This window comes from Sminthopsis crassicaudata, chromosome 4, assembly GCF_048593235.1.
Source record: "Sminthopsis crassicaudata isolate SCR6 chromosome 4, ASM4859323v1, whole genome shotgun sequence".
Classification (NCBI taxonomy): Eukaryota; Metazoa; Chordata; class Mammalia; order Dasyuromorphia; family Dasyuridae; genus Sminthopsis; species Sminthopsis crassicaudata.
In genome coordinates, this window is record NC_133620.1 from 68,828,727 (window position 1) to 68,844,366 (window position 15,640).

A 15,640-nucleotide genomic window follows, 5' to 3' on the forward strand; every position below is an offset into this window, starting at 1 on the left:
GAAACCAATTATGCTGCAATGTTAATTATCAAAAGATCTTAAAAACCTAGTTCGAATGCCACTGATGTAAAAAAGGTGTCATTCAACAAAAGTTAAGAAGGAAAAAAGAGATTCTAAGGAATAAGGAATAAAGAGCACAATCATGGCAAAGATGTAGAGGTGGGACATGAAGTGCTGTTTGTGAAGAACTGGAAGAAGATCAGTTTGGCTAGATCAGAGCATGCAGCCAGAGGAGTCAGTGTCATAAGTTAGAAAGATAAATTGAGGATAGATTAAGAAGAGTTTCCCTAATCTTTGCCACTGAAGAAAGGTCTTCTGGAATTAATTTTTCCAACTGTTCAATTCTTTCTTTAGTATCTGGGAAAAGTGTTGAAGAGCTTCAAGCATCCCTCATTGATGCCCTGGAGACACATCGTGGTGGACGGTGGCCCCCATCTTGTCCCCCATTGTCACCAATCAGGTATTTGGGATCTGAGGACTGACGCTGTCCTATTCACAAAGACAAAAGGTGTAAGGGGAGAGGGGAGAGCTCAGGGCAGAAGAAGATGGGGCTGATCTGTTACTCCTGTTGTCTCCTCCAGGCTGGACCTCCTCCCACAGGGCAGACACAAATGTATCCACCTCTAAGTGAGCTCTTTCTCTCTCTTGTTTCTCTTGTCCCATAATTAGAGACATTCACCAGAGCCCTGATTTCAGCTGTCACTGGTATCTTAGCAGCTGCTACAGAGGAATTTCCCAGGGATTTTTTTTAACTTGCCCCACTCCCCACACATAGAATCAGTGTCCTCTGTTAGTCACAATTGGCCAAATGCTGCTCCAGATGAGAAGTTTTGGGAGGTGGGGAGGGTGGGTCACCCCACAGACAGATGTACCTATGGTAGGGTGGAATGGAGGGAGAGGGCGGTTGGAATGTCTACAGATTTCAGTAGCTATTCACTCTTTTCTTGGTATATCTTTGCTAGGTCTTGTTGTCTATTCAACAAGTTTTCACATGATTCATTTGTTCAAATATCCATTCAAAAAATATCTGTAAAATAAAAGATGACTTCTAAAGTGCCTTCTAGTATTAATTCCTGTGATCCTATTTTTAAAAGGTTTACTGTGCACTGAGCCCTGTGCCAGGGGCTGGCATAAATAATCTTAGATCCAGAACATTTATTTGTGCAGACATGGGAAAAAGAAATTGGCACCCTTTAAGAACCAAGAAAAAAGATAATATTACTGCCCCATTTCTTGAAAGAAAGCCATTTGCTTCCAGCACTTAGTAGGTGCAATTAATGCTTGTTGGCTGAATGTTGATCGTTTTGGAAGGGGTGGACCTCAAGGTTTAAAACCTGATATCAGTTCTCCTTTATAATTACTGATGAGTCCTCTTTGATAATCAAAGCGGTTTCATCCATGGACTGTCTTATAGGAATATGGGTGGTATATGTGTCTTGCTCAGGCTTTCCCAAAGGGATGGTAGGATCAGGACTTGGTCTAGGGGTAATTGAGACAAGTTACTATGCTATCTCTGTGGGCTGGTGGAAAGTAGAGCCAGGTCTACTGGCTCTAGAGGGAGTGATACAACATAAATGATCTTGGGTCCAGGAAATTTATTTGGTCAGGCAACGGAAGAAGGAATTAACAATGCTATTAAGGATTGATGGAGATTCAGCAGACCCATTCTGAGCTGGCAGTAGGGAGCTGCCTATTTCTTCAACTGCATATTTATTTATGACTTGAAAGCACTTTACACTCATTAATTACTAGTTTCTTAGAGCTTTCCTCTGGGAGAACTCTGGATTGTTTTCCCAAGCTTTACAAGCAAGAGAACCCAGAGATCCAGTGATGTATTTGTCAAAGATATGGGTGTGAGAGTCCAAGATCAGAATCCAATATGTCCTGATGAATCTTATAACTGGGCTGGTGTCTTATATCAGGAAACTACCTGTGTTCTCCTAGAGCTAATTCAAATTAGCCCAACAAGGACTAGTCAGATACCTACCATATGCCAGACACCAGAGGTACAAAGATAAAAACAGAACATCTCTTAACTGTCAGGAAGCTTATATTTCACTGGAATGAATATAAAATATATAGAAAATCAGTACAAAGTAGGATGGGAACAGGAGGGAAAATCTAATTTTTGAGGGGATCAGGAAAGGCCTCTTGTAGCTGGAGCCCTAGAGATGAGACGAAAGGGAAATCAGAGGTAAAGATCCAGATTTTTTATTTCCACAAATCGAGAAAGTTTATTTTTTTCTCTACATTGTGTATACATACATATATTCCTCCACCCCCAGCCCAACACACATACTCATACATTTTTACTCCAGAGGGCACTTGAAAGTCTCTCTCCTGGGACCTTGGAGAAAGTCTGATGACAAAAAGTTATGTCTGTAGACCTATCTATTTAGTCATCCCTTTAAAAAGTACTTTGTGCCTATCAGATATCAATATGGAAAAGGTTAACTATCTACTAGAGGAGATCTTGGAGTATAAATGAATAAGGAAGAGTAGAGTCCAGTAGGACTTAGTGTTCTGCTCATTTGTATGGAGTTGAAATGAAATTACTTTGGACGTGGCGTCTTCCTAAATAGAATATAACAGGGTAGAGGCTGCTTCAACTTTAACTGTATCAACAATACTTTGGATGTTTGCTTCCAGTCATTTCAGTTGTGGTCAGTTCCTTATGATCCCATTTGACTTGACTGTGATATTGGAGTGATTTGCCATTTCCTTCTTTAGATCATTTTATAGATGAGGAAAATGAGGCAAAGTTAAGTGACTTATCCAGGATCACATATGTATCTGAGGCCAGATTTGGAATCATGAAGATTAGTCTTCTTGACTTCAGGCCTGGTACTCTATCCATTGTGCCATCTTGCTGCTTCAATTTATTATATGTTAGCTGGTTATATTATTTAAACTAACTTGCATTGAACATCTCAGGTACCAGCTTCGAGAGATGACCCCATTTTCTTTCCCCTTATTGAGAGGAATGACTCTAACCCCTTCTGCCATTTTCCTTTATCTCTTTCACAGTCTATGGGTTCACCAGGATTGCTCAAGGCTCATGTGGTCAGCATCTTAAATATGCTGGTATTATTCAGATTGTTTATTTAGCTTTATGAAACTGGTTATTTTCTAAGTCAATATATATTTTGCTTAAAAGTTTTTTAAATTAATATTTCCATTTTTTTCTATGACCAACTCTTTTCTTCCCCCGGTGATTTTGGTTTTGTTTGGTTTGTTTCTCCCAGTTTTTGCTCTGATTTTTCATTTTTGACTTCTATTCTGTGTCCTCATCTAGAAATGAAGTTGAATTACATGAAGCCCTTCTGGGTCTGACATGCTATGATTCCTCTTTTTAATGATCATAAGAGAATCAGATTTCAAGTTCCTTTTGGTACTTTTTAAAATTTTTTATAATTATAACATTTTTGACAGTACATATGCATAGGTAATTTTTTACAACATTATCCCTTGCACTCCCTTCTGTTCCGAATTTTTCCCCTCCTTCCCTTCACTTCCTCCCCTAGATGGCAGGCATTCCCATACATATTAAATATCTTATAGTATATCCTAGGTACAATATATATGTGCAGAACCGAATTTTGTTGTTGTTGTTGTTGCAAAGGAAGAATTGTATTCAGATCCTTTGGTACTTTTTGCATCAGGTCCTTGCCCATGCCAAATTGATAAACATTTATTAAATGTTTGTGCTGTGCTAAGCATTAAGGATACAAAAAGAGACAAAAATTAGTTCCTTCTCTCCAGGAGCTTGCGGTCTAATGCATATGGTTCTTTTTCTACTTTATTGCTGTTATTTCTTCCTTTAGGCATCCACATTTTTCTCCCAAATAACGTGGATTTGTCATATTGCTGTGTGCACAGCATTCCCCATTCAATGGGATCTAGATAGCAGATACCCTTCCTTTTTGTTTTTTCCTGAATCCTAGATTTTGAGTGAATGAATTGTCTCTTCTTTCATTTGCTTTTATTTCTCTCATATCTACTTTCTTCTCATTTGAATCTTTTTCTTGATTTATAAGCATTTGCTTTCTCTCTCCCATATTTCCCACCCCTGAAAAGAAAAAGAAAATGAATAAATATTCATAAGCAGGCAAAATAAATTCCTGCATTAGCCAGTGCCTAAAAATGCACATCTCCTTCTGCATCCCATGTCCACCACTTCTCTGTCAGGAGGAAGATAGCATTGTCAATCCTCTAGAGGCTCCAAGAAAGCTAAATCCTCGACTCTCAAAAAGAAGGAAGAGGGGATCTAATGAAGGAACAATATATATACCTAGAACTAGAACAAGGGCTCAGCACTCTCCCTCTGAGAGGCAAAATGCCCATTTTTCCTCTTCCCCTCCTGAGAACTATAGGTGACTGGTTGCCCAATGGTTAGAGCACTGAGCCTGGAGTTAGGAACACCTGAGTTCATTACGGTCTCAGACGCTAGCTGTGTGTTCCTCAGTTTCCTCAGTTATAAAATAGCATGAACCTCTCAGGATTTTGTGATAATCAGATGAGATAATATTAGCAAGAGGTGCTCAGTACAGTAGGCACATCACCCTTTTCTTCCCCATGCTTTGAAAGCCTGGGATGAGCTGGCAAGGCATGCCTCTGGCAGAATGATTCGGGAGCTTTTATTGCCATTCTCTGAGTCTTGTGTCATTCCCATTGTCTCACACGCACATGGGGAGTCAGATGTTCTTGGGACTGGAGCAATGGCAGCCTTTCCAATGGGCACAGCCAATGTTATTATCTCTTACAGGCTGGACGAGATTAATAGTTTCTTCTTGAGAAACAGTGATGATTACCTGGCCGTGATCTTTGAGAAGAAGGACTCCTATTTGGGTAGAGAGGTAAGATCGCCTGAGCTCCCTGGGGAGCAAGGTGAAAGTTTAGATGTGGCAGTTGTTGCCATTTGGGGTGGGATGGGAGTGGGGTTTGACCTGCCAACTGCTTTCACTTGGGAGACATCTGCTGGGGAAAACAGGTACTACAGCAGCTTTGTGGCAGAATCATAGAAAAGGAATGAATTTTAAAAAGCAGCTGCCCCAGTGCTCTCTTTTTATAGATAAGGAAACTGAGGCTCAGACGTCTCAGATGACTACGGTCACAGAAAAGTCAAGTGGCCCAACTGGGATTAGAATCAAAGGCTTCAGATTTTTTTTTTTTATTGTTATCTTGTTTTGGGTTTTAGGGGGTTTTTTTGGACCAGACCTGTGATTTCGTTATTATTGGGTAACTCTTGGTGGGGGGGAGTTGGGGACAGCAACAAAATTACCCATGCAGGCTGACTGACTCTGGCTCTGAAGCTTAGAGCCTTAGAGAGCATGGATGTGGGAGAGAGAAAAGGGAGGGGATGAGTGCCAGCAGGGAGAACTGAACCTTCCTTCAGAACCTGGATTTCTGATGTACTAGCGGTGTCAGACCCAAGTACAAATGGACCCCTGTGGGCTCAGAAAACCTCAAGTAAAAATGATTAATGTGGTATTTTTATTTTTATTTATTTTGTTGAACATTTCACAATTACATTTTAATCAGGTTCGGCAGTGTCCATGTTGGGGGGGGGGGGGAAGAGTGTGTCAATATACTTTAGCTGCCTCTTTCCCAAGGTTTTTTTTTTCATCACATTGCCCTCCTCTCTGTCTCCCTTTGTCTCTCTCTCTTTCTCCCTTCCTCCTTTTTTCCCTCTGTCTGTCTCCCTTTCATCCTTCTCTTTGTCTTTATCTCTCTGTCTGTGTGTGTCTCTCCCTTCCCCTCTTTCTGTGTCCCTGTTTTTGTCTTTGATTCTCTCTCTCTCTCTTCTCTGTGTATGTATATCTCTGTCTTCCATTCTTCTCTCTCTCCTCCATCCTTCTGTCTTTCTCTCTTTGTCTATGTGTCTCTCTTCTCTCCCCATCCATCCTTCTTTCTCTACCTCTCTGTCTCTGTCTCTCTCTATTTCTGTCTCCCTCTGTGTCTCTTTGTCTTTTTCTCTTTCCTCCATTCTTTTCTTTGTCTCTCTCTCTGTCTCTCTCTCTCTCTGTCTCTCTCTCTCTCTGTCCTTTTCTAACCCCCCCTTACTGACTCTCCCCATATCCCTTGTTATTCATGAATTAATTTAACTCATAAGTGGATTAATCTGGTGCCTGGGTGAGATTTCTAGGTCTGCCCCAAGAAAATCCCAGAGAAAAGGAGAAAGGGGAAAAGGAGACTGCACTGTGGCACAAAGGAATGAGGGATGGATTTAGAATTTGAAGAACTGCATTCCATTCCTTGCCTGCCACTAAATCTTTAATAAAAAAAAATTTCTTAGTAAAGATTACTAAATTAAATTACTAAAGTAATCTTTAAGTGATCTTTACTTCGATGGACCTCAGTTTCTTCATTTGTAAAATGAGGAAGATGATTTTCAAGGAACTTTCCACATCTAAAGCTAAGACCCTGTGATTGTTGGTATTAAGGAAAATTCTGTGCAGTCGCTGTGCTGGATGGGCTGAACTGAGGAAGATCACCCTGATGACCTGGAAGCAGGAGAGGTGGGGAAAGGGAAATACAGGCACCTACTCTCACTCCTGGGTGAAAGGCCAATGCCTTTCTCCATTACCATCTTCTAGCCCCTTGAAATGACAGTAGGCAAGACAGGGACCACAAGAAATGATTGTAGGGTGGGCTAATAAGTGCTGCCTTTAGAGCATTTCCCCCCTAAATTTCAAGCGAGGAGGTTGGGTAATTGGTCTGTGGATTTCCTGGTTGGTATTACTCAAGGCAGTGATCATGAAAAGAAAGGTTTGAGAAGCTTAACCCTAGGTTACATGCAGCCAGCACTCTCTAGCTCTCCACTAGCCTGAGAGTCTAGTTTGGAGTCAAAGGATCAGAATTCAAATTATGATGCTTGTGTGCCCAAACTCATTCTGGGGCTCAGTTTCTTCTTTTGTAATTTTTTTCTTTTGTAAAATGGTTTCCGAAGTTCCATCCATTCTAAAACTGTGGTTCTGCCATTCCAAGAGCACTGAAGACAGAGATTGACCATCCCTGGGGTCGATCTGTGCAATGCCTGTTCCTTCAACAAATTCATTGATTTTTACAGGTGGAGCTGGACCTATCTCAGTATCATGGCATCAAAGTGCGTAGGGCCTTGGATGTGCAGGAGGACCTAGTGAAGAAATTTGCTGTTACCAACTTCCCTTCATGCTACCTACTGAGCAGAAATGGTTCTAGTTTCAGGGTTCCTGTGTAAGTACTTCCTCTATTCACCCCTCTTCCTCCCACCAGCCCGATCCCTGCCCCCATTTCCTGCACAGAATTCCAGCCCATTACAACTTTGAAACTTGGCTCTATCCACGGTGTTGGTGGGCAGACACACTGGCAAGCTTGCTTACTTGGCAGGGAACCAAATGTGTCTGACCCTCCCTCCCTTTGGTTTCCTAATTGCAGAAAAGTTCATTAGAAATCTGACAATAGCCAGTTCCGAAAAGCTGGCAGAGAACAATGAGCCCAGCGCTGGGCCCCTCTGGCAGTCCCCTTTGATGAATAACGTGTTAAATAGGGGCCAGATGGTGCCTTCCTTCCCTCAATGGATGATGGATGTCAGGCTAGCACCCGAAGGAAGAGCATGGAGGGCAGGTAGACAGAAGCTGGGACCTCAGGTTGTCTGGAAGTGATCTGGGGTTGGGGGCAGTGAATGGTGCCGTCCTTTTCCTCTGCAGGGGGCAAGGAGTGAGCTAGCTCTTCCTGGAGACCCTGTTACACCTGACTGAGTCTGCTCTGCCATCTCCTGGGCAGACCTAACTGGTCGGGTTTGCATTGAGACAGGATGGCATGAGTGAGTGGCAGAGAGGGGCTGGAAGGGGGTTTGGCCTTCTGGGCTAGCTCAGATGATGCCAGCTCTGGCAGAGAGCAGTGTTATTGTTTCCTTGCTATAGAGTTGGTGGAGGGGAAAATTGCTTGTGACGATGCCATCTCCCAGCCATCTGCTCATCGATAAACATCGGGTCGTGAAATCAGGGCGGAAAGTGATGCTTTCTCGATGCCAGCTCCCCTGCCACGGTTCCTCACTCCCAGTCTCTCTCTTGGGCGGGAGATCTGTCCTTTTGCTCCCCCTGCTTTCCTCTCCCTCCCAAGCCAAAGGATTCATAGCCTCAGTGTCCCTGGAGCCCTGTCTGAGCCTTAGCACTGTCTGCTGGGACCAACGGCCACACAAGTAACCTGACACTGTAGTGCCAAGGGAGGAGATATCAGGGATAAGGTGAGTTGTGTCTCCAGGCACAAGAGGGGAGAACTAGCCTTCCAGCCTACCTTCACGGCCAAACCTTTAAGCCCCTCAGAAAAATGGTCTCTCAGACGGCTGCAGCCGAGGGAGGTACATACTTTTGGGTGGGGAGGGGTGATGTGTGAATGTGTCCGGGATCCCCACCCTGTGCACACACAGATTGAAATACAATGCAGTCCCAGAGAATAGAGCAGAAGGCAGGCAGGACAGCCCGCAATTAGGAGGGTAAACTGTTGCATGTAGTGTTCAGTGTGGTTATTGTATCGGGTGTTTTTGTTTAGCTGTTAAAAGGAAGGTTTCACTTTCAAGAGACACGGAGATGGGGATAATTCCAGAAATGACTATGATGTAAAACAAAAGTAGCCATAAAAACTTTTTCAAGTTAAAAACACCCAGTTCAGTAATAATAACAATATCATATTATTAGAAATATAAATATATATATATATAATATAACATAATATAATATAAATAATAAATAACAATTTCAAGTTTAAAATATCCAGTTCAATAATAATAATATCACATTATTATATATTATTATAAATAATAAATAACAATTTAAAGTTTAAAACACCCAGTTCAATAATAATAATAATAATTTTATTATGTATTATTATAAATAATAATAAATAACAATATGCATTTGCACATAGTATTCATTAATAATAATTAATACAATTAATTAATAATAACAGTGCTTCAAGGTTGGCGAAATATTTACAAATGTTATCTCATTTGATTCTCACAACAACTTGGGAAGTAGATTCTATAAATCCCCATCTCACAGATGAAAGAGCATTGGTGCTAAAGTGAGACTTCTCGTATTCAAATCCTCTCTCTGATGCTTATTACTTCTATGATCCTGGACAAGTCTCTTAAGTTTCCCTCATGAAGGAGTTGGACTAGATGGTCTCTAAGATTCTTTCTAGCTCTAGATCCCATATGTTCTATAAGATGCCTGGATGACTGTCACCTTTCTGGTAGTTCAGTCAATTTATGGAATATATAACTTCCATTGTGAACCTTCTTGCCCAATGGGAAGGGTGAAACAAGGCCCAATAACGGGTCTTGACATGACAGGACATGGAAGGAGAGGCTGGCTTTCTTGAGATTCCTACTCATCCCCATTCCCTTTTTTTTCCTTCCACCAAGACTCAATAACCTTAGATCCCCTTAGGGGCTGGATCTGTTTTCCTATAGAGGTCTTCTCATATCTGAAGAGGGTCCTGCAAGACTAGATTCTCTAGAATAGCACCTTCTAACCAGATCAACATCATGTCTTTTGCAAGATTGAAAACAGTTTGTAGCTCCTCTGGGCATCTAGCTGCTTTTGAAATGGAATATAGAAGATTCCAATCAGGCAGTTTTTCCATAAAGGAATATGGATAGAAGATAAAAATATTCTTTTCTCGAACTATTCCAGAGGTCAGGCAGATAGATACTTGAAAAATCTTACTAATGTTTCTTAAAGAAAAATCTTCACCCTTTAGATTCTCCTTTAACCCATTCTTGGTAATGCACCATGAGTCAGAGACTTCCTCTTGTTTTTTTCTGGCTGAGTGCAGGTATTTCTGTAAGGAGATTCGGATTTTAGTAGATTGGTTTTGACTATCTCCTCCCAGCCCCAGTGACTGCCTCTTCACTCATATTTTTCTGTCTCTCTCCCGTAACAGGCTTATGGAATCCAGATCTCTTTATAGCACTTACCTACAGAAGTTACCTGGAGTGGGCAAAAAGAGTTTAACCCCAACAGTGCGTCCAAACACACCAGAACGGATAGCACCTCCTGTTATTAAACCCGTAGATCGGTAAGCACCCTGCTGAACCTTCTGTTCTGTAATGATTGTTGACTCAATTTTTTACTCTTCCACTTGGCCAGAAATCCTTCTTGACTACTTTGGTTGTGTGGGGAGTGTTAGTAAGAAGTGTAAGAAGAACCCTTGAGATGGAAGTGTTGCTAGGGACCATCTCATCCAGACTCCCACCTAATATAGGATGTTATTGAAGGGATTTCTGACGTCATGGTTCTCTTTGATAATGAAGGACAAACAATAACAACCAAGGAAAAACAATTATCCCTCCTAGCTCTGACAGAGCCATCCAGCTTCAGAACTGGAGTGCCTTGGAGTGTCAGCATGGTCCCTACATATAAGGATCATATGTAAAAGCATAAAACCTACCAGGATTTTGGCTGCCAAAACAATATTCCCAAAACATGTCTTATGGACACTCCTCTCCTCAGAAGTCTTGCCTTTAACATATAAGACCTAAAATTTTCACCCTGGTGTTTAATGCCCTCCACAGTTTGGCTCCCACTAATCTTTTCCTTTATGTTTTCTCTTAATACACTCTCTGTTCCACTCAAACTGGCCTGATTGGCCTTTCCCCTTTTATGGCATTTCATCTCATCTACTTGTACATATTGGGAATGTATTCTCTTCTCACCTCTGTCTCATTGAATCTCTAGCTTCCTTCAAGAATAGCTGAATTCTTATGAGCCAGCTAAGTGGTGCCATAGGTCCATAGAGCCCTAGATCTGAAGTCAGGAAGACCTGAATCCAAATCATATACTTAGCTGTGTGATCCTGGACAATTCACTTGATCCTGTTTGCCTCAGTCTCTCCATCTGTAAAATGGCCTGGAGAAAAAAAATGGCAACCCATCTTTGCCAAGAGAACCCCAAAACGATCATGGAGAGTCAGGCACAACTTAAAATAATTAAACAATAAATCTGTATTTTTATTTTATTTTCCCATTAGAATGTTAGCTCTTCAAGGGCAGAGATTGGGTTGTAGATTGTTATTGTTGTTGCTTTTAAAAATTTTAGATTTTTAAAAATCCCCAGCAAGCACCTTGCCTATAGTAAACATTTAATATGTTTATTTACTTTCCCTTTATTACTTTATTTTCTTGAATTCATTTGTTGAATAATACTTTAATTTGTTGGATTTACTGATGGGGACCAGGATTCGTTTTCAAAATAGCCTGGGCATCTTCTATGGAGGCTAGATAGCTTTTGCTTTTATTCTTGTTGTAAACTACCTAATAGTCTTAGTTGTGTAGGTAAGTTCTGGAAAATGAAACTATCTGGATAGCACATCTAGTATCCCTGCTGTAAGCCTCAAATTATGTGGGAATTTTCCAAATTTTGTGATTGCAGGAAGATTCTGTTGACTTCCTATGGACATATTGAAGAAAAGGAGGGAGATCTTTAGAAGCAAAAATACAACATGCTCATTTATTTTAAATTTAAATTAAATTTAAGAGTTAAATTTTAGAAAAATAATATCTTTTGTTTATATATTACCTTTGTTTCCAAGTATATTCCTTTCCAAAAATATTCTCTAACTGGGGAACCATCCCTTGTAACAAAAAATTAAAAAGAAAAGTGGGAAGGGCAAGGGAACTTCTTCATTTTGCATCAGTTCATATAAGTTTTTCCATGCTTCTCTGTAGTCATGTCCACATGGCAAAATAATATTTACTCATTCACGTCTCATGGTTTGTTTAACCATTCCCCCAATCAATGGGCAGCTGTTTTATTTCCAGTTCCTTGCTATTATTTTTAAATGGTGTTAAAAATATTTTGGTATATATGGGACCTTTAAAAAATCACTGATTATCTATTGATTTTGAAATCAATAGTGGATCAAGGGGATCCACTTTGAGAGTGAAAAGTCTATGGAATATTATTGTTCTATAAGAAATGATAAGCAGGATGACTTCAGAGAGGCCTGGAGAGACTTACATGAACTGGTGCTAAGTGAAGTGAGCAAAATCAGGAGATAATTGTACATAGAAACAGCAAAATTGTGCTATGATCAATTCTGATGGAGGTGGCTCTCTTCAACAATGAAGTGATTCAAGCCAGTTCCAGTAGTCTTGTGATGAAGAGAGTCATCTGCATCCAGAGAGAAGACTGTGGGAACTGAGTGTGGATCACAACAACAAAAACATTTTCACTCGTTTTGTTGTGGTTTGCTTACATTTTGTTTTCTCTCTCATTTTTCCCTTTTTGATCTGATTTTTCTTGCACAGCATGATAATGGTGGAAATATGTATAGAAGAATTGCACATGTTTAACATATATTGGATTACTTGCTGTCTAGGGGAGAGGATGGGGGAATGGAGGGAAAAATTTGGAACACAAGGTTTTGCAAGGATGGATGTTGAAAATTATCCATGCATATGTTTTGAAAATAAAAAGCTTTAGTTTAAAAAAAAAATGAAAAATCAAGGAGCATCCTTAACAGAGACTGAAAGGTGGGCAGTGTGGTGTTTATTGCCTAAAGCAAGACATAGAAAGTGATCGTTATATAAATATAAGTAAAGCTAAGCAAATAAGTGCCTTTGGGAAGAAATTGCTCTGAAGAGAAAAAATAATAATATCTAGTAATTGTGTCAGGCTTTATTGTTTTCAGAATGCTTTTGGATCCATTGTTTTGTTATTTGTCCAACAAACCTGTGAGGTAGAATAGATATTATTTATTTCCATTTTATAGGATGATATATTTAGAGCTGGAAAAGACCATTTAATGCCCTCATTTCAGAGCTGAGGTGCTAAATGACATTTCTAAAGTCAGGATTCAAACACAGAATCACTCCTTATTCATAGTTTTTTTTTTTTTTAACATTTTACCCCATTTTCTTACATTGAGAAAATAGAGAACCAGAGAAGTTAATTTAACCTTAAGTCAAAGTTAATTCCCTAAGACTTCCTTGCCTGAAGTCATATCTAGAGGGCCACAGACAGTGGGGGAACTCTGGGTGAGGTATAAGACCCTTCAGCCCAGAGGGAATCTGCTGACAATGTCTGCTTTGGCTCCCCATCTCCCCAGGGGCTCTCGGACATCCTGAGAAGTCAGGGGCCTGTGACAACTTGATTGTGATTGAAGCAGAGTGATAGCAAGGGGCAAACTATGTACAATAGCAAGTTGTTCTTGAGGTCCCATGTGGGCAGTGTATACTTGATGCATGCATGGTGTTGTTTTGGTTACATAAGGGTATATAAAGGGGGAAGACCTTAGAATAAACGGACTCCATATTTTAGCCATCCTCAGGAATCTTGCCTCCTCATTCCTCCACTAAGAGAATATGTTTTAACCACCCCAACTTGGGGGCTCTAGAAAGCAGGACCCAACAGTCATGTAGTTTGATAATTAAAGACTGAAAATTAGAACTCACTTCCCAAGGAGTATGATCACTGTTAATGACAGTTCAGAAGTGTCTGGATAGAAAAGTTCAACTTTGAGGAAGCTTTGCTAACACTGGAGTGACTTGAAACTCCCTTTAATTCATCCTGGACTGATCCAGGTCTTCTGTGGTGGCTGTTTAAAATATAGTAGCCCCCCCCACTTAGGCCGTAGCTTTGTTATTTAAGTCTTGTAACTGAATTTTGAGGACATAAAATTATAATTTATTATCAGAAAATATTTGATTTGTATACCTATTTTATATACCTATATACCTGAGGTCAAGGAAAAATTTCTCTGGTGAGTGGAAAAAGTTTAAGAAACCCTCACTTAGACAACACTTAGGTACTCAATAAGTATTTGAATGAATTCCTAGATGGCTGTAACTTGAAGGACATCCAGTCACCGGCCGCACAGAGAATCTTTCCCCTTAAAGATCTCTTTCCCAGACTCTAAAAGGCAGAGCTGGTATAGGAGTGGAGAAAGGTTCAAGGAAGTCTTTAATTCTCTCCCAGAGGGGCATGACTACCTAGCAAGATTAGTCCATCAGCTAGGAAAGGGTCAGAGACAAAAATGGAACCAGCTCCATGTTAGGCTGGACTTCCTCAGTTCTTGGCAGTTGTGAATGAACCTCCTAGGAAAGACCAGCCCCAAAGTCCTGAAAAAGAGGTTCAGGTCCCAGAACATGGTTGATAAGGTGACCCAGCAGATAGAACAAGAGCTAAGAAGACCTGAATTCAAATCAGGCCTTACTGGCTGTGTGACACTTGACAATCTCAGTTTCCTCATCTATAAAATGGGGATAATCATGGTATTGCCCTGCCATGGTTGTATTTATAAAGCATTTGATAAATACCAAAGTAGTGAGCTTCTATACCAGCTTCCTTAATAACACCTCTAGGTGTGGGAAAGGAGAATCCCTAAGAAAGAGAATGTCCCTCTTTACACTTAGCTCAAGGAGAGTTCGCCCAGTAAAAAAACGACTTTGATTAGACAGCTTTAATGGCTTAGTTGAATTCGATGGTCTCAATTTATTTATTTGTTTATCTGTTTGTTTATTTATTTGTCTACCTGTTCGTTTTTATATTTATTTTTAATAATAGCTTTTTTAATTTTCAAAATATATGCAAAGATAGTTTTCAACATGTACCCTTGCAAAACCCTGTGTTCCAAGTTTTTCTCCCTTCCTTTCCCACCTCCTCCCCTAGACGGCAAGTAATCCAATATGTATTAAATATGTGCAGTTCTTCTATACATATTTCCACATTTATCATGCAGCATAAGAAAAATCAGATCTAAAAGGGAAAAAATGAAAAAGAAAGAAAAAACAATCAAACAACAACAAAAAAGGTGCAAATACTATGTTGTGATCCACATTCAGTCCCCATAGTTCTCTCTCTGGATGTAGATGGCTTTCTCTAGCACAAGCCTATTAGAATTGTTCTGAATCATCTCACTGTTGAAAAGACTCAAGTCTATCAAAGATGATCATCACATAATCTTGTTATTATGTACAATGATCTCCTAGTTCTTCTCATTCCACTAAGCATCAGTGCATGTAAGTCTCTCCAGTCCTTTCTGAATTCATCCTGCTGGTTGCTTTTTTATAGAACAATAATATTCCATAACATTCATATACCATAACTTATTCAGCCATTTCCCAACTGATGGGCATCCACTCAGCTTCCAGTTTCTTGCCCCTACAAAAAGGGCCGCCACAGACATTTTTGCACATGGGGGTTCTTTTCTCTTTTTTATGATTTCCTTGGGATATAAGCCCAGTAGTAGCACTGCTGGATCAAAGGGTCTGCACAGTTTGATATAATTTGGACATAATTCCAGATTGCTCTCCAGAATACTTAGATCAGTTCACAACTCCACCAACAATGCATCAGTGTTCTTCTTTTCCCATATCCCCTCCAACATTTATCATTATCTTTTCCTATCTTCTTAACCAATCTGAGAGGTATGTAGTGGTACCTCGGAGTTGGAAGATCTCAATTTAAAACCTGCCTTAGACTCTTACTTAGCTGTGTGACCCTGGCTGGTCAAGTTTAACCTCTCTTAGTATGTTTCCTCATCTGTAAAAGGCATGGGAGGGAGAGAGAGCATACCTACTTTATAGTTGATTTGTAAACATCAAATGATATCTTTGTATCAAATGTTTAAAAGTATTGTTTTGGGGGTTTTTTGT

The 15,640-nt window shown here is 40.1% G+C and overlaps 1 protein-coding gene across 1 annotated transcript in view; it reads left to right on the plus strand.

Annotated features, from left to right (window-relative positions):
- The window catches only part of QSOX1 (quiescin sulfhydryl oxidase 1), a 53,885-nt gene that overhangs the window by 23,971 nt on the left and 14,274 nt on the right, over nt 1-15,640 (plus strand). Inside the window, 4 exon segments of the mRNA XM_074308509.1 lie at nt 355-460; nt 4,766-4,856; nt 7,070-7,215; nt 9,928-10,062. Coding sequence (XP_074164610.1) covers nt 355-460; nt 4,766-4,856; nt 7,070-7,215; nt 9,928-10,062 — 478 coding nt within the window.